This window comes from Plectropomus leopardus, chromosome 11 (genome assembly GCF_026936395.1).
Source record: "Plectropomus leopardus strain MGB_pleo_1.0 chromosome 11, ASM2693639v1, whole genome shotgun sequence".
Classification (NCBI taxonomy): Eukaryota; Metazoa; Chordata; class Actinopteri; order Perciformes; family Serranidae; genus Plectropomus; species Plectropomus leopardus.
In genome coordinates this window covers 15,753,746-15,780,040 of record NC_142186.1, presented here as the reverse complement: position 1 = coordinate 15,780,040, position 26,295 = coordinate 15,753,746, and the positions used below count along the sequence as shown (strand labels likewise).

At 36.6% G+C, this 26,295-nt stretch overlaps 1 protein-coding gene across 2 annotated transcripts in view; it reads left to right on the top strand.

The window, feature by feature from the left end:
* The window catches only part of col14a1a (collagen, type XIV, alpha 1a), a 195,724-nt gene that overhangs the window by 132,964 nt on the left and 36,465 nt on the right, over window positions 1-26,295 (top strand). For both annotated transcript variants that reach the window (XM_042490363.2, XM_088084067.1), the window contains 6 exons: window positions 14,205-14,258; window positions 19,430-19,483; window positions 19,618-19,689; window positions 23,910-23,945; window positions 25,748-25,814; window positions 26,039-26,230. In XM_042490363.2, the coding sequence (XP_042346297.2) occupies window positions 14,205-14,258; window positions 19,430-19,483; window positions 19,618-19,689; window positions 23,910-23,945; window positions 25,748-25,814; window positions 26,039-26,230 (475 nt within the window). The remainder of the gene's footprint in view (window positions 1-14,204; window positions 14,259-19,429; window positions 19,484-19,617; window positions 19,690-23,909; window positions 23,946-25,747; window positions 25,815-26,038; window positions 26,231-26,295) is intronic.

Genomic DNA, 26,295 nt, shown 5'->3' with positions numbered 1-26,295 from the left:
CAATGATTTAAACTTGGTGTCCTTCTAGATCTTCCACAGATGTAAGTAGTTGCCCCTCTTAGCCCCCCATCTAACACTCGCTTGAATACTAACAAACTCACAGCTGTGAGTGTGTGTGTTGTTCTGCAGCAAAGCAATCCCAAGGCTAATGTTTTGAATCTGAATCATCCATGTGCTTGGATTCTGATCATTAAATTGGTTTGCCTTGTTGCTCATAGTATTCTCAAGTCTTGCTCAAGAGGCTCAGATAGGTGTTTATACTGGGAAGTTGTGTGTGTGTGTGTGTGTGTGTGTGTGTGCACTCGCGCATATATATAACAGGGAACATACTCATCGTTACACAGTCACCAACAGGGGGCAACCAAAACTAACAGGGACATTTTTTAAGTCCCCACTTGGACATGCTCTAAATTGTCATAATTTCTTGTGTTATGGCCTCTGGTGAAATTTTTCAGATTTTGCCAAGAGGGGACCAAAGTGTGTGTGAGTGTTTATATCCATATTCAGAGCTCTCCCTCCTGGTTGGAGCTGGTATTTGAACGACCCATTCACACACGTCGCTTTTAACACTCCTCTCCCCAGCAGCCTTTCAGACTGCAGATGGGCCGTTAAACAGGCTTTAGTAATGTTAATGTGGGTGACATGAAGGCCACAGAATGTAATGTATCAAGTATGATACAAATAGCATGATAGGGTTAATAAAGACACCAGTCTCCTGAAACGTGATTTGTTATTAGTCTTTGCATTAAAATTCAAGGCTTGGCTTTAGGTGATTTCATAAGTTTTAAGCTCTATACTGTATTAAAATAAAGGGCTACCCAGAAGGCAGGAGAGAAATCAGTATTTTAGAGCCTTAAAAAAAGCAAGAAAACTATAATCCAAGCAGAATAAACCTTTACATAAAATGATCAGCAGTAAGATTTTTTCTTTTTAGGTTTAATTATGTAAAATGATGTAACATCAGACCTTGACTAGACCTTTAAGTTGTTCAGTCCTGACTATACTGACCTGACCAGTTTTCACGAGCACTGAATGTCAATCAGTTTTTCAATATACTTCAATATACACTCTCAGTCTGTACTCATAGAAATGTAATTTGTTTGTGGGTGCACATTATAGAAAACATGTCCAAACATAGGATAATGCAACATGAGTCCACTGTTGGCTGGTACATAATGACAATTAGTTCCCTCTTGGATAGCATGGAGTGGCGTTCACACTCCACCATGTAAGAATAAATAAAATGAGATAGATAAGACTTACACAAAGAATCTCACCTAAATAATTCAAAATTATTCCTCAACTATGATTACAATGACTGTGATTATTATAATTATAACTAATATTTTATAACAAACTATAAAAGGCTCAGTTTTTAGTGGATGAAAGCTTAACCATCTAGCTTGACACTGTTTTTGTCGGCTTCCCCAGAGGAAATATTTTAAAAATCTAAGAAAGGAGAAATGACAATAACAACAACAATAATAATAATAATAATAATAATGGTAGGAAGAAAATGTGGAGAAAATACCAGCAAGATCTTACTAATTTTAATGAATTGCTTAAATTAGTTTATTATCAGAATTTAACTTAACCTTGAGATTAGCTCAATCCTCCAAAACTCCCTTTGAGTTTTTAGATGCACTAGAAGCACTAGATTTCTGTCAATCTTACAATGTACATATGTTTTGTTTCTCTATAATCACAGGAATGCATTTTATTTGCTGATCTACTCTACAGGCAAAAAGAGGTCCACACTTGTGTAGTATAAAGCAACAGGGGTCCACAGTTGGCTGGTACATAATGACACAAGTTACTTGTAAATATATCTAAACTAAATCATGTAATTTTTTTGCTTCTAAAAGGATCTGTAAGTATGTATTTTTGTAACTGAATATAAAGGCTCAGCCGTTGTGGATATCTTTACCATTTTATAGCTTGACACTGTGTTTAAAAAGGGCTACCCAGTCCATTCTCATTGTTAACTTTTCAAATACATTCCCTCTGTCAGTGCTTTTGGCATACCTGCCATCAATCTGGATCATGGCAGGATGATGTGAGATGAGAACATAGCCCGGACAGAGCCAGCGGCGTGTTATTATCGTCAGTAGACAGCCAGACAACCTGAGGCACATCTGCATACATCTTGCGTGGCTAGCATCACTTGAGAATATGGATGGGCGTACTCAAAACTTCCATTTAACAGTTTTTACAAGCAAAAAAAATGCCATGCAAGTTTTAGGTTTTATTTTTGAGGATTTAAAGTTTTTTTTTTCTATTGGGAAAAGAATATTAAAACAAAAATGTTATTACTTTTTTTTAAAAAAAAAAGGAATAAAGTTTCATCATCATTGAATGATGCCTTTTCAGAGCCAATATTTGCATAAAATGAAGCAAATAATTTAAAAAAATAGCTTTGCTGGTCCAAAGTCTTCTTTGTAAAACATCAGACCACTCAGAAATACTTGAGGGCAACTGAGGAACTGAGTGGATTAGTTGTGGGCGAACATACAGTGAAAATCAGATTTTAACGGTTTAAATAGTTAAGAATTCTGTATAGTTGCAGTGATTTGACAAAAATTGCAGGGTCTCCCAAATTCACAGGAATCAGCTGAATTTGGCATTTATTGTTATGGTTGAAATCCAATGTATGTGTGCCCATCTATAGGAATCCATTTATTTGTGGCTCCACATTACAGAAAAGAGGTCCACACTTGAGTTGAATAAAGTGACATGAGTCCACTGTTGGCTGGTATATAATGACACAAGTTCCATCTTAGATATATAGTATAGAGTGACATTCCCATTTCAACATGGATAAATGACAAAGAATAGGAAAAAGAAGTTAGATGCATTATTGTTCAAAGAAAATAATCTTACAAAAATGTAATAATAAAATTATTTATTTTTTAGGAAATTGGAGATAGAAATATCATTTTAGTTTTTAGGTACATTGCTTTTTGAATTGCACCTGAATAAGTTTTTGAGTTGCTGTTTAGAGTGTGCTCCTTTTACCTTGTGTTGAAAACACATTGACAACCATCATGATATAAATGACTAGAGCAATCTTTAATGGTATTTATAATATGGGAGGTTTTGTGAGCAATCAGTTTGTCTCAGTTACAGGGATAAGTCAGTTAGAGGAATGATTAACCTCTGAAACCCTCTGTTCAACTGCTGAGATGAACCTTTCAAATTCTATAGGTTTTTGGCTGTACTTTTGGCTGTACTTTAACTTTAAATTCTAAAAAGGAAAGTCAGTCAACACTTTGTCCCCTCTTGGCCTGTACAAAATGACACTTCTTGTTTTGTTTTGTTTTGTTTTGTTTTATATTTTCTCCAATGTTTTAAATTAATCTTAAATCTGCATTAGACAGACAAAATTGTATATACACATTACTAGATCTCAAGAAAACCAAAACAACTACAACTACTAAAACAACTAAAAGAAATATAAAACAGCCAACAATACAAAAACTGCAGAACTAGGATCAAAATAGGATTCACTTTCAAGTAAAATAAAAAAATAACCTGAGAGAGATTTGGATTGAATTTGTCTGCTGTGTACAACCTTTAAAGTCTTCTGTTGTAGGAGAGGGAACTGAGAGTTTTAAATGGGTGTACTGGCATGCAAAATTACCAGCACATTTATGGATTGTGTCTTTAACAGAGGCTGACTACTCATTTTGTATTGGATTAGATGATTTGCCATCTCTCTGTTTGCATGCTGCAGTGACCAGAGGTACTTATTATTATTCAACACAGTTTTGGTTTATATGAAGAATTTCAAATTCCTTAAAGGGTTTTTAGTTTATGATGTAACATTAAACAATCCTCCACATTGACTGAGTGGGTGTCCAGCACCCATGTGCCTTTAAGGTTGCCTCTGAGAAATGAGTGACTTGGAGAGGGTGAGGGGTCAGCGTGTGCAGCTCTGTGCAGACTTGATTCTCTGCAGTGTGGGGTTGGTTTCTTTGTTGTTGTTGACGGTGGTCAATAGGCCATTCCACATTAAGCTTCAGAGATGCTAATTTATATTAGCTAGAATGTTACATCCAACTCTGACTGCCTGAGACATGGGTCTGTCCCCTGTCCTGGGTTAAACAAGTGGCACACAGTGCTTATTTTAGCTAGTACAACATCTCTGGATTATTGGGAAGAACATCCTAAAAGTTTACAGATTGGGCATATAATTCTCCACTCAAATTCCCACTAGCTTGAATACTGATACAAAAGTTGTACTTTTTTTACTGGATAGTTAAATATTTGAACATATTTAATCACCTAATAATTACATGAATTTCATGGCAAACCATTTATGATGTTACATAGTTTATTGTGCCAAGATTAACATTTAATTGTTCTAATCATAATAAAAGGTTTGGTTTCAACTATAGGAGTAAAACAAAACTAAAGAGTAAGAGTGATCGTCTGATCATCATGTTAAACTTATATTCAGGAAACAGAAATAAAATGTCAGAATGCAACATTGAGCCAAAAGAAAAACATGGTGGATTATTGTAGTTTTGTAACATAGGTTTTATGTTATTGATCTGTAATGTTGAATTTATGTGGTCATTTTCACCTCCTGAACCCTTTTCATTTGAGCTGCAGTGATATAAATTTAAAAGGTTTGGTCATAAATCAGTTTGAACTTATATATGAAAATAAATAGTTTTCTAACCTATAAAACATTTAATGGGGAGCAAAGCGTGTATGCATGTAACACAGCGCTGAGAAACAAAAGCATTTTTAAGTGACTGTAAGATTTAAAACAACAAATGCAACTTTAAAATGGCCTCCCAAATAATATGTCAAGATCCACTACATGGTATTTTTAACAGTTTAACAATATACCATCAGTAGTGTATCAGTGTATCAATACCATCAGTAGTTGCAATTTATTTATTAGTTATCAAGTAGTATTGACAAAAGTGAAATTAACAGTCTGTTAACAGCCAAAACAGGAAAGATGACACTGACATGTAAAATTACCAGCACATTTATGGAATGAAATGCATCCCTAAAAGGAGGTTAAATATTCATTTGTTTGTGAAAAAAATTGTTGTTCATCTCTCTAAGATGTTAAACATTTGATTCAGTGGTGCTCTGCATTATTAAGTAAGCAATCACATGGTGTTATAGATATATTGTTAGATTTATGAGCCTTCAGTTGATGAAGCTGACAAAATATGTAATTTCCTCTACACTGAAGAGGTTGGAGTGACCAGCACCCATATGATTCTCAGATCTAACTTTGAATGTTGAACAGTGGAGACTGCTGCCACTGAGAAGTGAGTGACCTGCAGTGAGTGAGGGGTTTGACTCTGTGCTGGAATCAGTCTGTGAAAATCTGTCGAGGCCTTGATTCCCTGCAGTCTGAGATGGTTTCTTCTAATGGCGATGTCGTTAGCACATGACACGATTGAGCTAAGGGGTTGCTAACTTCTCATATCAAGATGCTGTATCTGATTTAGACTGACTGAAACGTGGCTTATTCCCCATCCTGGGTTTAACAAGTAGCACACTGCTTCTTATCTTGGTTAGTACAACATCCCTGGATTATTGGGAAGAACACCCTGAAATTGTCTGAGTAGGCATACAATTCTCCACTTTAATTCCCATTTTAAATACTGTTTTTCTTTTTCAAAACTTGTACTATTATGGATATTTAAGTAGTTGAACATATTCAGTTACCTAATGATTACATCTGTTATTTCATGACATACCATTTTGATGTCGCACAGGTTATTGCCTCAAGTTTACATTTCATTATTCTAATTATAATAAAAGGTTCTGTTTTAACTAAAGAGGTAAACAATACTACAGAATTAGATACTCTGTAAAGCATCTACAAACATTATTTAGATAGTTACAATGTTGTCAATGGTTATTGATTGTATGGAATTAAAACTAATTTGGCCCTTTTAAATGTTTATAGGTGAGCTACATAAAGAGTACATATTTGTGTCCTGATTGTGTGATTATCATTTTAAACACATATATGAACAGAAAGTCAATGTTGACATGCAACTTTGAGCCAAAAGATAAATGTAGTGGAGTTATTGTTGTTTTGCAACTTTTGTAACCTATTAAGAAATTTAATGAAGAACAGCGATGTATGTATACTTTACAAAGTGCTTAGAAAGACATTATTTATTAAGTGACTCAAAAGATTTAAATATAACGCTTTGCAACTTTATAATGGTCTTCCAAATAGTATTTCAAGATCTGCTACATGGTATTTTGTTAACAGTTTAACAGTTTATTACCATTAGCAGTTGCAACTTTATAGAAACCATCCAAACAATGTTTATAAACAGTTTTCAAACCAACTATTAATAGTTAACAAAGTGTTATAAATATTTGGTCTATCTATCCAAGAGATATTTATATTGTATAATTTACTTTTTTGTTTTTACAAAGGTTTACAAATTAGTTGGAAACCATTAATACTTAGTTATGTATTTATACAAGACTGTATAAGTCTTGGTATTTGACTAATAAAATAACAATCTATAACATTACTTATAATGGGTAAAGTTAATTAGTTATCATTTCTTCATTGGTTATCAAGAATGTATTGACAAAGTATAATTAACAGTCAGTTAACAAGTTATTAATAGTATGCCTATAATACAGTATTGCCAGCTTCAGAAAGATGATACCGACATGTGAAATTACCACATTTATGGAGTAGATGCATCCCTAAAAAGAGGCGAGTATTCATATGTGCGAAAAAAAATGTTATTCATCTCTGTATGATCTATATGTACATTTGATTCAGTGGCTTTGTGCATTCTTTAGAAAGCAATCTGTCTTTATTACATTCACACACAGTTTATAGATATATTTTATATTTACTTGGCCTTCAGTTGATGAAGTGGACAAAAATATGTAATTTCTTCTACACTGAAGAGGTGGAGTGACCAGCACCCATATGATTCTCAGATCCTAACTTTGAGTGTTGAACAGTGGAGACTGCTGCCACTGAAAGTGAGTGACCTGCAGTGGGTGAGGGTTTGATTCTCTGCAAGTCAGCCTGTGAAAATCTGTCAGGCCTTGATTCCCTGCAGTCTGGGGATGGTTTCTTCTAGCCAGCGATGGTCGTTATGGTCGTGAGGACATTACACATTGGGCTTCAGGGTTGCTTGCTTCTCATATCCTAGATGTTGTATCTGACTGAAACATGGCTTTTCCTCTTTCCTGTGTTAAACAAGTGGATGTTGGGTAAGATAATGTTAAACTGTAAGAGTAGAAATACAAGCAGAATTCCACATTTGTAAATCAATTGCACAATTGACTACAAGCTATTCAAAAAAGGAGTTAAACATGTTTTTCACATGAAGAAACATCTGCTGGAAGTGACATAATAACCCACATGTATGTAATATCACTGGAAATAATTGAAAGGTAATTATTTATTAAGTGGCCCTCTAAAGCAGTAGGGCATCTTGGCTCTCAGTGGCTCTGTTTGTCTGAATTTTTAGCAATGGCCATCAGAAACACATTAACATTAGTTAAACTTTAAGTGCTAAAGATTGTTTCAGTTGACAACACTGGAATGTGAAGACCTGTAAGCTGAGTGTCATGTAAACTTATTTTGAATCTCACATGCCTTCATGCACTCTCTGTGCCGCGGTGACAATGCTGTATACCAGCCCTGTGTTGCCAACTAATTTTACAACTCTATGTGTTACCAGCTATAGTTATCAAAAACAACCAAAAATAGATATAACAATAATAAAAACTTAGTTCTGGGTTGCACAAACCTCTTTGAATGGGGTCAACAGAAGATAACTAGTGAAGGCCCATTCATAGATGTGTATCCTGCTGTGATGGTTTTGAGATGAGGTGTTGGTGGCTCATCACCATTTTCAATGCCATCAAAAACACTAACATACCAGTTAAACTTTAAGTGCTAAAAGAAAGGTTTTAGTTCACAATACTGAATTTAAGTCCTGTAAGCTGAGTGTCATTGTGAACTTATCATTATTATTATATTATTTATTATGTGCCTTTCCATGCACACTCTTTGTGCACTGTGACAATGCTGCATGCCAGTGTGTGTAGTATATGTTATAGACTGTAGTCATTAAAAACAAACATCTTTGAATGGGGTCTAGATTAGATAATGCTAAAATACACTTACAAACACAGGTGTTTCATCCATCACTAAAAACTATTCATTTTGAACACAATGGAACACATTACAAAACAAAGATATTTGGTGTTTCAAATCATTACCTATCATAATAGCATGAAAGATTCAGAGAACCTTGAGAAATACATAAAGAGACAAGGCTAAAACCAAAATGAATGGCCATGACCTTTGACCCATAAAGCTGCACTGCATTAAATACCAACATGACTGAAGGATATCACAAAAATGAGCTAAGGACACTAAAACCACTGACAGTGGACACAGTTTATCACTGTATCTATAAATGCAAATTAAGACTTAACTATGCAAGTGAAAGCCAGATATCAACAAAATCCAGAAACACTACCAACTTCCCCGGACCTGAGCTCATCTGTCACGTCACAGTGAATACTAAGACAAGTTATAATTGTGTTCACATTATAGCCTTTATTTTAAATAACTACAATGGCAACATTTCTGGTGCCAATTTACTAAACAATGAGAAGCTTTACTGAATAGATACATTTTTGTATTAGATATTTTTCTCTTTACAAAATGCACCTTTCTATTTCTTTTCATTAATCTATTGGAGTGTGAATATCACTCTGTCCTATCAAAAAGGGAACTTGTGTCATTATGTACCAATAACTTGGGACCACCGTCTTTATTCTATATGTGTGGCCCTTTTTCTGTAATGTTGATCAACAAGAAAATGCATTCTTATGCATATACATTGAAAGCACGCACATACATTGTAAAAGAGATCCTGTGCTTGTAATAACTCTTAATGGGAATTTCCAGTAAAGAAGTCTGATAATAAATCTATTTTATGATTAATCAGCAAATACTGTTGCTGACCTTTATATCGTTTTGGTCCTTTCTGGGAAACCCTTCATTGTAAAGGTGAACATCTAAGTAGGAATTCCAGTATGTTTTTTCCACTTGTAGGGATCAGCCAGTATGTGTGATATCTCTGATCTAGACACTAGAAGAAGTCTCAGACTTGTAATGTCATGAAGTATAAAGTCTGGAGCTGCTCCTTCTGCTCATCGAGAGCCTAATTTTGAGGACCAACAGAATGTTGTTATCCCTTAAACCCAAATAGACTTTATTATATTGGTGTTGTCAGTTCTGTAACAGAAAATGTTCCCATATACTTATAACATTGTTCAGCTGTTCTCAGTGTCATCTAGAAAATCTTTCACAATTTCATATCAATGGAGCAACTCTACACTTTATATCACATGACATCACAAGCACTCCAGTTTTTGGATATGGGGCAGTTGCCCTTGTTTACTAATGTTTTAGACTGCCTTAGATCATAGAAATAATATGTATGTATTTTAGAAATGGGCATAATTTCCCATTAATACAGTATCAAGCCATAAAAGGTTAAGCCAGCCACTAAAGTTGAGCCTTTATATTCTGTTACAAACATACTAACAAATCATATTTGAAGAAGAAATGTAACATTATTCAGATGAGATTTTTTTTCACAAGTATTATTAAATATGTTTGTATGTGCTTTGTACATGGTTGAGTGTGAGCGTCCTCCGTGCTATCTAAGAAGGAACTTGTGACATTATGTACCAGCCAACAGTGGACTCATGTCATTATATCCTACTCAAGGGTGGACCTTCTTCTTCTGTAATGTGCACCAACAAACAAGTTGCATTTCTTTAAGTACAGACTGAGAACACAAGTATATGTTGAAAACTTGATTGACATTCACTACTTGTGAAAACTGGTCAGGTAAGTATTTTGGAAATTGAACAATTTTAAAAGGTCAAGTCAAAGTTTGATGTTACATAATTTTAATTTAAAACTCCTTTTTAGTTTTCTTACAAAAGGAAATGGAGTGTGGACATTTTTTTCTTTTAGAGTGCAAAGTTCAGAGTACAAACAGAAGTCGACTTATGAAGGCCCATTCATAGATGTGTATCCTGTTGTGATGGTTTTTGAGATGAGTTGTTGGTGGCTCATCACCATTTCAATGCCATCAAAAACACTAACATACCAGTTAAACTTTAAGTGCTAAAGAAAAGTTTCAGTTTACAATACTGGAATGTAAAGTCCTGTAAAACTCAGTGTCATTGTGAACCTACCGTAACATTTATTATGTACCTTTCAATTCACGCACTCTCTGTGCACTGTGACAATGCTGCTGCGCCAGTGTGTAGTATATGTTACAGACTGTAGTCATTAAAAACAAACATCTTTGAATGGGGTCTAGATTAGATAATGCTAAAATACACTAACAAACACAGGTGTTTCATCCATCACTGAAAAACTATTGTGAACACAAAGGAATACATTACAAAACAGATATTTGCTGTTCAAATCCATTAACTATCTTGCCATAATAGCATGAAAAGATTTAGAAACCTTGAGAAATCTCTGCATAAAAGGACAAGGCTAAAAACCAAAATGAATGGCCGCGACCTTTGACCCATAAAGCTGCACTGCATTAAATACCAACATGATATCTAAAATGAGCTTGGGGACACTGAAAACCACTGACAGTGAACACAGTTCATCACTGCATCTATAAATGCAATTTAAGACTCTACTATGCTAAGTGAAAGCCAGATTCAACAAAATCCAGAAGCATACTGACTTCTCTGGACCTGGGCTCAACTGTCATGTCACAGTTTGATTTCTTTCTTTTGAAACAAACACGCTTTTAAGGTCTAGTCACAGACTTGTGTTAAATCATTTTATAGTGATTAATTAATTAAAATAAATATATTATTTATTAAAATAAGTAATTATATTGCTGATCATTTTATGTATAATGTTACTCGTTTATAGATTTATTTTTCTGAATTTTTGGTGATACATTGGTTGAATTTACAATTGGTCTGAATCTAAATATACATATATATATATATATATATATACATATATAAAACAAAGACAACAATAAAGTTATTAACAGTAAATAGTAGATAAAACTGAATTCACAGGATTATAGGAGCCTTCTTTAAAAGATATACTTTGCTTTGTAGTATTATTTCTGTAATATTTATTATCACAAAAATGTTGATATATTGCAAGCAATAAAGTTTACATACCCATTTTTAAAGATACAAATGAAGTTTTAGTGAAAAAGAAGCACTCTATAGGTGAGAGAACCAGGATAAACCAGTTTGACTGCAGTATATGGATGTCCCCCCCTTTGATGAGCAGGCGTCGCTCAGGCTGGTCCCCTCTTGGCAATTTCTTTAAAAATTGTAAATCACATTGCAGTAATATTGTGAAGAAGACCTCAAAGTAAATTTTCAATTCTAGTTTTGTATTTTTAAAATGACTGCTAATAAAGGTTCCCTCTTGGATAGTACACTTAGATAGTCCCCTATTATTCATGTTCGCATGTATGTGTGTGTGTGTGTGTGTGTGTGTGTGTGCACACGCGCACTTGTATCTTGGCATACATGCCAGTTACATAGCCAAAATCTGAAGCACTTTATTTATTATTATTTTTATTATTTATTTATTTAATGTAACACTAAGCAGACATTAAGAACATACTTAACTTAATTTATTAAAAATATTCATGTTTTTGTCAACAGTTATAAATTCTCCTACAAAGCATCTGATATATAGATAGCTTATGAGTTACTGACAACATAGAATGGCTGTTATAATGAAAGTACACACACACAAATATTATAATGAGGTTTTTTGTATATCCTTTTTAATCTTTACATTTAAAGAATACTTTTCCCCCAAAATGATTATTTGTATATCAGTTACTCACTGTGTTATCTAGATATCTTAAAGAAAATGTTTTTCTCACGTCTTTGCAGTAAAAGAAGCAGTCTCATTTATACAGTTGTATGTGTACTTCCCCAACAGACGTCCCTTTCTGAGTGGGAACTAAACTGAAATAGAAAGTTATCAATGCTCTCTTCAAAGCCAGACTCTATTGACAAAAACAGTCATTTTACCTTGCACTTGGGTCTTTGAAAGGGTTAGTTCTGATTCAGCAAAGTCACATAATAACACATAACAAACCACTGATCGGGGTAGCAGTAGACCAGCAGCTCCTGTGTTTATTGAGGTGAAATTGCAATTTTTGTCAGCGGAGTCTTGCTTTGAAGAGAGCAGATAGAAAGATAAATTTCGCTTTTAGTTCAGTTCCCCGTCAAAGAGGGCTATCTGTTTGGGAAGTACTGAGCATACATCTGGATAAATGGGACTTTAATTGTACTGTACAAGTTGTGTGCAAGTTGGATGTATTGATGTAGTTTTGGTGTTGTTAAAAGCGAACCCCTTTGCTTCAAGTTATCAAGACTTTACTAATTTATTGGATTTTCTTTCATTGTGAAGAATTCAATGTAATACAGGCTGAGTAACTGATATACAAATGACCATTTGACGGGTGAAAAATCCCTTTTCGTCATTTAGAATCAGAATCAGAATCAGAAAAAGATTTATTGCCAGGTATAGTTAACACAATACGAGGAATTTGTTCTGGTGGGTTGGTGCAACATAAATATAGAACAAATTCCTCGTATTTAGTCAGTAATCGCTTCTCTTTCATTGCAGTAGACTATTTCAACCAGTTTCAACCAGTTTCCTGAGCAAATAAACTTGTTTTATAAAGTATATAGTTTCTAAAATCACATTTGAGTTCCTTGATTATTTGTTTTAAGACTTTTTTAGATTTTTAGAAAATTCTTAAAACAAGTTGCTGCACTGTCTTTTTCCTACTCCTTGTGTGTGCGCATGTTGAGGTTTGTAGATACACGTGTGAAAGCAGCAGGAGAGATATTATTTCTGATGTCTTGGGAGGATGCGCATCAGCCAACATCTAAACAACGGCACATCATTAATCATAAAAAGGCCTGTCCTCTGTGACCCCGGCCTGTAATTTGTAGGACCTTTAACAGTGTTAACTGTCCTGTTTTATGAGCTCTCCACTAATACTGAAGTGCAGAGATAAATCACCTCAGCACTTAATCCATGACTGTATTTTGGAATCGACTGTGTGCATTGACCTGCAGAGAGGTGGATGAAGGGGAAATGGGGCAGGAGATGGCGCAGCATGGTGGCCTGCTGATATAGAGACTGTCCCATACCCTGAGGGTTAGAGGTTGACTCTTTCCACAAATCAAATTTATGTCCACTGCTGTCAAACCATCGTTGAGCAAGACAGCAAAGCCATATCTGCTTTGACTTTTGGTTGGACTAGAGTGAATAAGTGAGATAAATCCAAAAGTCAAAAAGCCCTGCTCTTAAAGAAAAAAAATCCACATTAATTTGTTTTCTGTTGCAATGATGAAAATTTAGCAGTGCTGATGCTACTTTTCTTAGGCTCATTCCACATGTACAGGGCTATGTTTAAAAATATGGCTTTTTCTATGTATTTTGGCCTTTAGTCCTCATATAAATCTTTTTAGGTCACTGAAAGGGAATCTTTTCCAAAACTCCAATCGGTGTGAAGATTTACACAAACTCTTTATTCAGTGTTGACGTGTAAACAAAGAAAACTGAGTTTGTGGTGTGTAACGGGTACATTATCTCCTTTGTGAGGTGTTAAAAATAAGGCAACACTTTGTGTAATTACGGGCATGACCAAAATAGCACTGACTCTAACCTCACTAACAGGACTTTACATGTTTACACATAATTGTACAGTTATCTTCCACTATATTGAGGAGCAGAGGCATCAGACTGCTCTACGGAGGTTACAGCTCCTGGTGGCTTACTGGTGATATCTATTTTTCAGATTTCTAATTGGCCACCATCTTTTTTTTCATTGTGTGGCTTTAGGGTGATAGCCGCCTGTTGGTTAGGCATGATAGCACTTCAGTTGTGTCATGTTTACATTTGGATGGATTTAAAAAAAAAATTATTACAGTGTATGTGGACAGGATTTTTTTAATAACGAAGGAGGGAGAAACTATGTTCACAAAAATACCCTTGTATGTGTGGACTTGTCGTTAGTTGTATATCCTAACTAAATGTAGAGTGACGTGCTGTATTGTATGTAACCCACAGTCAGTGTTGTGATAGTAATTTAAACCTGCTTATTTGTCTTGTTTTGTTTGTTTAGGGTGTTCCTGGAAGCTCGGGCTCCCCTGGTAGAGACGGCCCCCCAGGAGCAAGGGTAAGATAATACACATTACCTCTAATGTTACCCAGCACGGCTCTTGGCAATATACAGTGTAGTATAGAAATGTTTTGATGCTTATGTCTGTTTTGCTGCAGCATCAATGACTTACAGTGTATGTAGATGCAGATATTGTAGAGCAGTTATAAAAATAAGTCTTTTTTTTTTAGTTTTGAGTTAATAAGGCATGAAAACACAATCCTGGAAGTGATAGGGCAGTTTTGGTGTAAATGAAAAAAAAAACCCCATACAATAGACAAAGATAAATGGTATATACAGTATATGATATGATGTTATATTTATTCTGACACCATCATTACTAGTTGAAGAGACATTGCTCTAAAATAAAAGAAAAGGCAAATTGAAAATGGTTTTCAGAAAAAGGCAAGTAGGCATAGCAATTCAAAACATCATGGAGATCTAACAAATGTTTTTATGATGTTGAAGTGAATAGAGCAAGCATAAAGAGGTAAAAAGATGTGCTCTAAGATATACAAAATTGTTTTTCAAGCTTGTGAAAATATTTGTGGCACTTTTCCAGTGGTGTACAGTCAGTATGTTAATGTTTGTGTCTTTGGTTTTATGTCCCTTCATAAAATCAAACATGTCCTCTCCCAGTTATAGCAAACAGTGTAGTAGTATCTGTAGTTGACAGAGAAATCAGGCTGTACAATACCCAGCTGGGCTGTAAATACCAAAACAGTAACACAGCCATAGCGTAATGTTTTGGTAAGCAGAGGAGAGTTAATTTTATCCAAATATGTAATGTGATAACAGGAGTTTTGTCCTGGACTGGCTTCTGGCAAGGTGAAAGACACTACACATAATCCATCTGCTGTCTCTCTGTTGGCTGACAGGGGTCTAGACGCTCATCCCCTCAGTGGTAGTTTTCAGGACATAGTTTTCAGGCTTGTCATGTGGTTTCCTTCAAGACAACTGTAACAATTTAGCGGGGTCTCTTCTCAGAGTGCCAGAGTTCATGAACTTTTTTTTAGCAGAGCAAGCATTAACTCGCAATCTGCTTTTGTTCAATTAAAGGTGCCAACAACAACAACCACAACATAAAGTTACTGGTATAAAATTAGATATTGGTACTTTGTTTTGTACTGTTGTTGTTTGGATTAACAACAGTACAGTACAGTGTTTGCTGTACACTTTACATGTAAATCATTGTAGTGATTATAGTTTTGATCATATGTTATGATATGTGACTATCAGTACCTGAATATATATATATATATATATATATATATAGAGAGAGAGAGCGACAGAGAGAGAGATTTATATTAGTATTAAAGACTGTGTTTCATTAATTTGTTCAGCCTTTATACATCGTATCCCACACCATGCAGAATTATGTGTAATTTTTAGAGGAGGCAAATCAATGTTGTGTTATCTTCGATTCAGACCTTTGGAGTCGGGAGTATCTTCAAGGTTGTCATCTTATCTTAACCTCCAGACACCCAGAGCCTCCTCACATGCCTCCTGCATGCCAACAATAAATGACTCTGAGGACTTTCAAAACGTCAAAACTTTATCATGGGCAAATCATACATTTATGAAGGCATTCACATACCTTAGGGCTGCACAATTATTTGAAATATTACTGGAATATTATTGGAGTTGCAGTATGGCCAGGTGCAACAGTCAAATCTCAGGAGCTGCAGTTCACCTTATTACCATATACCGTTACAAATAAAGCATTGTGGTGCTACAGAGATGCTCCAGCCTACAAATCATATTCCTGACGTAAGGGGAACATGCCTATTCAGTACAGACCCCAGCAAAAGTCACATCATCATCATTTTTATATATACTGAAAATTAGAGGCAAAAATTACAATTCTGAGTAAAATTGTGACTCATACTGCAATTGTAACATAAGTCAAGGGGGGGGGGGGGTTAGACACTCCAGCTACATCTTATCATAATTTGAAGGACAGAAACTTTATGTAAAATATTATTGATTCCTTTATGATACCATTAACAAAGCCCCGTTCAGCAGTTTACTGAATCCAGTCCTCCTCAAAATTTTAGAATAATCGTCTCACAAAGAACTGTGCAGTGATTTACCATCAACACGCCCACACTCTCAGAATACAGTACATGTTTACTAATGTAATTATTGGGTGTAATCATGTGAAATTGCTAATCAGGGTGGAATTTTAGCTGCTATATTGGGAAAGATTCCCCCTCTGCAGCACTGATTATGACAGGCCTCTCACATCCACATTTCATCAGGATGTTACAGATCAGTTCTGTATTTTATATTTGTGATTTTTATAGAGACCACAAGAAGAGACATCCACCAGTGGTATGAACCACACAAAGAGCTGATTATAATTTAGTTTCCATACACGACAAGAAACATCTCAAATCAGTTCTTGTATTGTTGCAGAATAACCACAGCATTACACTCTGATGTTTCCAGCAGAGTGTAATACTGATTCCCTCCAAATGTTTTTTTCAGTGGATGCGTTGAAAGCAGTAGGGAAGGAGGACGCAGTGAGTACTGATAAGAATCAATTCACATGAGGTCATCAACGCAACAGCAATTTCTGTTATCACTATTCATTTGACAGCGATATAGAAAGTAGAGTGAAGCCAACTGAACAGTAATTATGAACAAGAAGCAGCTTTTGAAAATGACTTCACTCACAATACTCATGTGACTGTTTGCCACTAATCTGTATCATCCAATGTGTACAAAGCAGAGTGGGGAAAAGCAGATAGCCCTTTGTTGACTCACAGTAAAACTTACCAGCATCGCACGAGTCCACTGGGCATAAACACTGTACAAAAGTTTTGTGAGGTGTATAAAAGCCAAAAAAACACTCGGGCGAAGACTGCACCGCAGCGGCCAGTTAGATCACTTGAAACAACAGTAATTGTCTCCAGGGTAGTTTATTTGTCCATATCGCAGTGAAACGGATCACAGGAAGCTATAAATCTTTATTTTGTCATTGAGGCTTGCATAACAGAACTTTTAAAAACTTTTTCAACTTTCGACCAAACTGAGTAGATCTGTTTTTTCTCTCCAAGATATGGGCTCGTAAAGAAATGCTGCCTGGTACACTTGTCGTAACTCCCACCTTTAGTATTTAAAATATACTGAAGGCAGAGCATAAACATGTTGCAGCTCGGACTATAACAGCAGTGATACATTTTCATGAGCCTGACCTCCTGTGAGAGGAGGCAGGAGGCTGAATTTTTTATTTGAGTAATAGAAAAAGAAAAAGTTACGTTTGGATTATAATATAGCCAGTATTGGGGATGTTTGTAGTGTAACACCAAGCTGTCTGATGTCTCAATGTCTCTGTCTAATGTTTGTTTAATTCATAGTGGCAGACTTTGTCACCCTTTTTGTCTTAAGGTGATTATTGTTTGTGTTCTAGACGTTATTCTGCTCAATTTGAAAGGATGTCTAAGTGTCATTGTGACATTGTGAGACTCGAATATTTGGAGGAACTAAGTCCTCCTCCAGAGTCCCACCAGGGCGAGTGTTTACTGTGTGACACTAGAGTGACTCTCGCAGAGGGGTTTTCAGTCGTCGCATTCAGGCTCAGCTTTTAGAGAAGCTTATACACATGTAGTTATTTAATAAATTCGGCTTTGTTGTTTTCAGTCAAACACTGTTTTTTGTATATTTATTTGGAAGGTAAAGATCCCCACGAGAATTTAACAAAGCTTGATGCTCTGGTTGTTGTGAGGAGCATTTAGGATGGAACGCCACAGGGGAGTCTCCCGCTCTAAGATGTGATTTCCCTCTTTGTTTTACCAAGTGGGACAAGAAAACTGTACAACCAAGACTCAACAGAATATGTGCTAAGAAGCAGAGCAAACTAACACATAAAGTGTTGTTAAATGCTCCTTCCAAGTTTTTTAAAGATTCAGTGTGAAGGATATAGGGGGATATATTGGCAGAAATGGAATATAAGTATGTTTTCTTTAGTGTATATTTACCTGAAACTAAGAAACTAAATGTTTTTTACATAACCTTAGAATTAGGTGTTTATATCTACATAAAGGGAAGGGTCCTGATCCACTAAAGGCCACCATGTTGCACTGTCCTGTTTCTACAGTAGCCCAGAATGGACAAACAGAACACTGGCTCTAGATAGGGCCATTCCTGTTTTAACAGTGGTCACTGTAGTTAGCAGTCCTATGTGACATTGCTTTATTCAGTGTTTTTACACTTTTCAATCACCTGGTCCATTTGTTTTGGAGAGGAGGAGACCTGTGTTGTTTATTCAATTCCAAGTAAAAATCCTAACCGGAAGTTCCTGCCAGGCCCATGGGAACAGTTTTTGGTGGTTGCAATCTGCAATCCTCTACTTTATGCCACTAAATCCTACATACTGCTCCTTTAACCTTCCATAAAGCACCCACAGACTGCACACTTCATTAATGGCTTACACAGGTTAAACTGAGTGCCCTATAACGAGTGTGTTCATGTTGAAATGGCATCAGCCTCAGCGTGTGACCACTAAGTAACTTCAGACATCCAAGCTTAAAGGAAAGGATGAAACGGACCTCAGGTTGAGCTGTTTTCCAGGACATTCAGCTTCCAAAATGTGTATTTATAACACAGAATTTGTTCAATTTGAATGCCCTATAAATACTGAGATACATCAAAGCCATCACTATGTTATTATATATCACGGATATGTATATTATACCTTAAGAAAGCCAGATCCTACCGAATTGTCATGCAGTAGGTATGAATGTGCTTCTAAAGCTCTAGTTTCATATTCACGTGCTCTCTTCAAACCACAGCATCATGGAGAAGACATTAACTGGCAGAGATGATTTTATACACCTTGAGGCAACTAAAATACACGTTGTGAAAAAATCTGAGTTAAGAAGAATGTACCTGTGTTTTGTACAAAAAGTTCAAATGTTGATTGGAGGCATTTGTTGGCAGATTTTAAGGTTGCATACAAACCAGTGGAAGCAGCAGATGCAACAGCTACTGAGTTTGTTTTCCATCAGTCGCCTGCATGTTAATTGTATTAGAAAATAACTGTGTTACTGTTGGTGTAGTCTGGAGACTTTCAGGAAATTCCTCAGACCATTTAGAGAGGGCTTGTGCAAAACAAAGTTCAACCTAAAATTATGAAAGTTTAGTTAATATTAAATATACTGTCTGTTTCCATCTGCTTTTCTCAGGGTCTGCCGGGCAATAGTGGACCACAGGGACGACAAGGACCTCCTGGACCTGTTGTAAGCCTTTTTTCTGTTTATTCTCAGTATGTGTTTTTCTGTCACATCATCCTGATACATGGGCTCACTGATCCCTCTGCTTCCTGTCACCTTCCACCTCCGTCTCTTTCTGCTACTGCTTTTCTTTGTCTCAGGGAGCCCCGGGAGCACCAGGAGCTCCAGGACCTGGTGGATCAGCAGGGCCCCCAGGAGATCAAGGACTTCCTGTGAGTGAAAATGTTTTGTTTTATTTTGTTAAGATTGATTTGAAGAAAAACAATATGAGATACTGAATTTATTCAAGATACAAGAACTATATTCTAACAGCCTGTATGTTAGTACAGTCAAAAGAGTTTGACATACTTATCCAAATTATTACTGAAATAAGGGCTGTGTCCCAAAATTCTGCACTAACATGCTATTTAGTACACTTTAACAGTGTGTGAGATTTTTTAGTATATCTGACAGCATAGTATCAAATCAACTGTACTTGTAACAACAGTATTTCTGGTGAAATATTACAATATGCAAACAATGGACACTACGACAGCATGAATATCCCACAGTGAACTGTGGTAGACCATCACGTTCATAACAGACACTGACTGAAACAGCTCTGTAAGGTCAAAAATACTTATATTTAAGTCTGAGAATTTACTTTGCTAGGCATGATATATTTAGGTAAGTATTTTTATATAGCCAGAGCTAAGGTTGACACTTTTTTACAGTGGTTATGTGTCTCCAACAGGCAAGAAGGCTCTCAGGCGCTGACGTGTTAACAACAGTTCAATGCGTCAAAAAAAGATAAATGTTGCTGTTTACTCACACAAAATTATGTTATGTTGAAGGACATGACCTCTCAACTTCCTCCTCCTCCTATTTTCCTCTTCTTTAGTTTTTCTACCAATGTGCCTCCCTAAATTTCCACGAGTACTACAATCTCAGAGTCACATCACAAAGTTACAGATTTGTTTAAATATGAATAACATTGCGGTTCAGTTGCATCGATGACAAGAAGCTCATGCTTTTCAGATTGTTTATTTTTCTCCTTTTTGTCCTTCTCTTTTTTTCCGATCTCTCTTCTCCTGACTGGAAAACAGCCTGTTAGTATTGGACAAAGTCTTCCCAATTACAAATGTATCATTTAGTCAGAAATTAGTTTTGCTGATTCGGCTTATCTTATTCTTCTTATCTCAAAAAGACAAATCTCATAAGGTTACTTAGGATTTAAGGATTAATAATGAATCTTTTGAAAATCAAAATATGCAAGAACAACTTTGATTCCGAGAGTAAAGTAAGTCACTATGTTAAGCCCTGCAAAAGAAGTAAAAGAAAGATGTACAAGTGACACAAGCACAGAGACGGAAGCGGAGGAGAGGATGTTGGATTCCAAACTTTGTGTAATGCTAACAGGAACAGATGATACTGTGATGCTGGTGACAGCTAATCTAGTCTTGGGTCAGCTCTGCAGGCCAGCACCAAAGTTTGGCTCAGAGAGGGAGAGCTATAAATCACTTACCGACACCCCCCCTCCCCACACGCACACACACACACACACACACGCACACACACACACACATAAATACAGGAAAAAACACTGAGAGATCACATCTGCCTCCTTTCTGGGCCCTAGAAGACACACAAACCCCTTATGAATGTATGCATATGCAGCAAACATACAAACAGAAAAAAGAAAATGCAGTCTTATTTTCCTGAGCCATAATCTCTTTAACATCTTAAACTTTTAGTTTCAAACTTCACCTCAGCTTGAAATTGCTGATTCAGTCCCCATTCTACCCTGTTTAACCCCTCTCCACATTTCTGCTGCAGGAGAATGTTTTCCCTTTTTAACAAGTGGGTTTTATCTGAAATAGCAGCTATTTAAATCTGCAGGGAAATTTTAGCATTCTGTTTCATCGTGTTGTAACTGACCTTAAGATGTGGAAGTAAGTTTTGTTGAGGTGGACACGAAAGTCCCACTGCTCTGAAAAATTTGCTGAAGGACAATGGATTTATAACATCCAAGGTAAGATAAGAATGGGAATGAGTAGGACTTTAGTAGGAAACTTTTATCAGAAGGAGAAAAAAAAACTTTCTTCATTTTTGCTGGAACAGTCTCTGTATTCACACAGCACTAAATGAGACAGTTAACCTTTAAAAAAATCATATTGCCCCTGCTGGTCTATTGCTTTGCTGCATTTCTAATGACCTTACTGCATGTTAACAAAAACAACCAATCAGGGCTGAGAGGGCACTAACACAGCTATCAATTACGTCAATCACTTTTTGCGAACGTCGGTCACACTGTCAAACTTCACAGCGCTCATCAAATATGAATCAAGATTCTGTAACTGCATTGTCTTGTTCTCTCCTCAAATGTTTTCAGAAACATATTTTAGTGTACTGTTTAGCTGAGAAAGATGAGAAAGTAGATCCAGCTGTTCGGTGGTACTTGGTACTCCCTTTCACTGTTTCCAACTTTCTCACAGCTAAACATTACACTATTTTTCTGAAAAATATTTTTGGTGAGAAATAGGCAGTATAGTAACAGAAGCTTTATTCATTTGATCAGCACTGCTTTTTTGATTAACAGCTGCGTGAGACTCCTCAGCCCTGACTGGTTGTTTTTGGTGTGCTGTGGTCTGATTCTAGGAAGTGCCAACTGAGGCAGTTGGAGGGGATGAGGGACATTATTTTTTCTTTTTTTTTCTTTGTCATGTACTACTTTCAGAACATAGTGGCAGTTTGAGCACATTCGACACAAACTTATTTTCATAGCGGTTACCAACTGTGGCTTTAAAGCACTCGTGCCACTCATGTCCTCACGTCTAATGTGGAATCTAAAACTTTTTGTTTTAGGAATGACATAATTAATTTGGAAATGTTATGCTCTATCTGTCAAGGTCAATATTCATAATATCGTAAATCGTAATAAGAAACAGAAAAAAACATGTTATTTTTACTTCAATGTCCGATCTTTGTAAAGTGGTCAACTAGTTCAAGTAGTTTGTGTCTTGAGGAGGCAGAAGTAAAAGATGTTTCTTGTTGATAGCAGCAGAATCCACCTTGATTCTGCATTTGATCTGGTGATTAAAAACTGTTTAATTGACTGTTTCATATACCTCTATATTTACAGCTAGCCTCACAAGTCTGACGAATTGTTGTAGCTTGAGTGTGTGTCAAATGAGTCCAAGTGTGTGTCTGACCTAGACAAAATACTGCTTTTAAATTTCCAGCAACTAGACCACCTGAGGGTTTTTTTTAAAATTTATCTTGCTTGACTTGGTAGGACGCCACCCCATGTTTGCCAGTTACAAAAGAAAAATAAGCAACAATCTTCTTGTGACTGTTTTATCAGTTCACATCGAAGAGCTGTGCAATAGGAAAGTCATCATAAACACACTTCCCCCTGCGGATGAACTGTAAAACATTCTGAATGAAAAAACATCGACTCTTCAATTCGGACTCTGCACATGCAGGGCACTGTGGGAAGATAGTTTTGATAAATTAATTTAAAATATAAGATTTGGATGACTCTTGTCTTTTTCATATTCAGATGCTTACTTTGGCTCCCACACAGTTTAATTTGGTTTTCCCATGTCACCCTGATAAGACGGTAGACATTTATATGCCCATTAAGACTTAGAAGATCCAGGCAGACACACAGAGAAGGTCCAGGAAAAGACGTTTATTGTGGAGACCTTCACTCCAAATCAACGGCTGTGTCAAATGTTGGCACGGGCTTCGTATCATCTGCAATATAATACACATTCCCTGTGATATGCCAGGCCTGCACAGTGCACGCACATTTTCTCCATCCTTCTCTATCCACCAACTCGGTTAACACACAGCCAGACAGTCGGTGGTCAAGGACATGTTTCCCCCAAGATAAACAACCCTTTATTCAAAAGCTGTAACAACATCAAACTGATATTTATCATATCAGCACATGGCTTTGTGGCCAGGAAATAGTTGTCTTTTATTTGCCTCTGGATCACAATGCGTTACACTTTGATATGCATTCGCCGGCTTTATGTGGTTGGCAGTTGTTGTTTTTGTGTGTGTGTGCGTGTGTGCATGTGTGTGTGTTGTGATCAGATATGCATCTGTGTGTTTTACAGTGTTGGCAGCAGCAGAAAGGAAGCGCATCCAAGGCACAGAATTGCTCTCTGTTTTTTGGCACATGTGCTTTTGGGCTTATGTGTGTGTTGTCTTTAGGACACAAAGAACATGGACACAAATTGAAATGCATGTAGTCATAACACCTTTTAGATCAAAATAAAAAAGTGTGTGTATGTGTGTGTGATGAGGAGACAAAAAGAAAAAGAGAGCGATGGAGAGTAATGGGGTGGGGACATTAAAGGAAGGGGGGGGGGGTGAGCATGGCTATTTCTGAGCACACATCCCACTCGAATGTTTATTCTCCTCCTGTGCTTTTATGTTCCAGGGTCCTGCTGGTACCAAAGGCGATAAGGGAGAAAGAGTAAGTCATTCCACTCACACGCTTCAACCACTGTTTAGAGCAAATCATGTTTTACTGCTCTATTTTGCGGTGGAAATATTGTTATTGTGCTGAGGTAAAACTCAGACTATTACTCACTAATGCTTCACACCCTTGTTTTGAAGAAACAGAATTACCCTCCAGTAAACATTCGCTATTTCTTGTTCATCATTTTCACACAAACATTCACTTCATTTCTCTCTTTCACTCCCTCAAACTCATTGAGAGCAAATCAAATCAGTGTTCATGGATCAAATTTGCAGCAGAGCAGGGTATTTTTGCTGACACAGTAGCCAGGCCATCGCTGCCGAGGGCTTGAGAGACACGCAACTTGCCAGCTTGAATCAAACCTGTAATTTCTGTTTCTGCCCCATTTTATCAACTGTTAGGGACCTTTGTACTTAGCTGCAGTTAATTTTTGTTCAAAGACTCAACATGAAGGTCGCTTAGAAAAACATGACAGGATTTTCTCCTCTTTGTTGTGCATTTTGTGGGGTGGCCTAGTTGTAAAGAAAGCTGGTTAAAATCTTGTTAGTATCTTCATATGTGCATTCACCCTTAAAACTGATTTATACAATGATTTAAAAATAAACATTTAATACAAAGATTTTTTTTCCATACATTTTTGTGATTTACACAGTAAATGTATGTCTCATCAAATGATTGTATGATAATGATGACGACTGGTCCAAGGCAAAGTAGGAGAGTGCCAGCTGTTGAATTAATTGTAAACATCAGTTAATCAGTGAGACCTTTATGGTTTAAAGGGACAGTTCAACCCCAAATCAAAAATACAGATTTTTCTTCTTACTTGTTGTGCTATTTATCAGTCTGGATTGTTTTGGTGTGAGTCGCTGCATTTTGGAAATATTGGCTTTAGAGATGTCAGTCTTCTCTTGTAAGTAATGGAACATGGTGGCACTTGGCTTATGGTGCTCAAAGCGGCAAAAGAAAAGAAAAACTATTAACAAACTCAACAGCAATGTCTTTTGACGCAGTTACTCAAGATAATCCACAGATCTGGGGTAGTGTGCATCTATAAAAGGCTCATGCTCATGACAGCGCAAGATGTAAACATTAATGGTGTCCACGGCTGAGCTGTAATGTTAGCTAGCTCAGAGGTGCTAGGTGAACTAGCTGTGACGCTCACTTCCTTCTGAGATGTGATGCGGTTGACAGGTGTAGTTTGGTAGAGAGAAAATAATGCCTACATGAAACTGCTCACAACAAGGTCTGTGGATTATCTTGAATAACTGATTAATTATTTCTACTATGGATATCTCCAACACTCGGCAACTCACACCAAACAGTCTTTTTCAATAAAATACTGTTCTGAAGCAGTATTACAGTGTTTTAATATTGCACTCCTATAAAGTGTTGTGACCAAAATTATGGTCAAAATCAAAGCAACATATTGGCTTTCCTGACCATTTTTTCTTTTTTGCCAAGAGCCAAAATTGTTAGTTCCTACACTTCCCAGAATGCAACTCTACAGCACCTTTCATTAGACACTCCTCTTTGATTTCTACTTAATTGTGTAATTTACAGATACTTTTCTCTCACGAGTGTGATATCTGCTATGGCCTATATAAATATAAGGGACTTCAGAGTGTGGAATTAAGGTGGAGTGCACTCGTTAAAACACCCAATAAACATCCACCCACCAATTCATCAACCACTGGTCTGGGCGTTTGTTTTCCTGTGGTTCCTCAAATAGAAGTAGTATCTGTCTCCTATGTGGTTGTGTAATATCAGACCATGAGAGCTTTGTGCTTGCTCTTCAGGGTGATGTGCAGTCCCAAGCTGCAGTGCGTGCCATCGCACGGCAAGTGTGTGAACAGCTCATCCAGAGTGAGTAATCGCTGATATTCACACGTTAACACCAGAATGTTACTCAGGACAGATTTGTCTTGCTGAAAATATTTCTGACATCTTCTGGCCTCATTGCTTTTATTTCATTCTTCCCTCTGTTAAATTTTGTTATTTGTTAAAACGTCATGAAAGAGAAATACATCGAATAAAAAAAAGCTAATTGTAAATGATTTCAAACAACTCTGCTCTTCTTCCTCCTGCAGGCCATTTGTCTCGATACAACTCCATACTGAACCAGATCCCTGTCCAGTCTGCGGTGTCTGTCCGTACAGTACCTGGACCACCTGGAGAGCCCGGTAGGAGAGGCCTGCCAGGACCTCCGGGAGAGCAGGGACCAACTGGCAGGCCAGGCTTCCCTGGTACCAACGGCCAGAACGGACGACCTGGAGAGAGAGGTAATAGAGGAAAATGTTTAATGATGTGTTTATAAGTAAAGACAGAGATCGACAACACACATCAA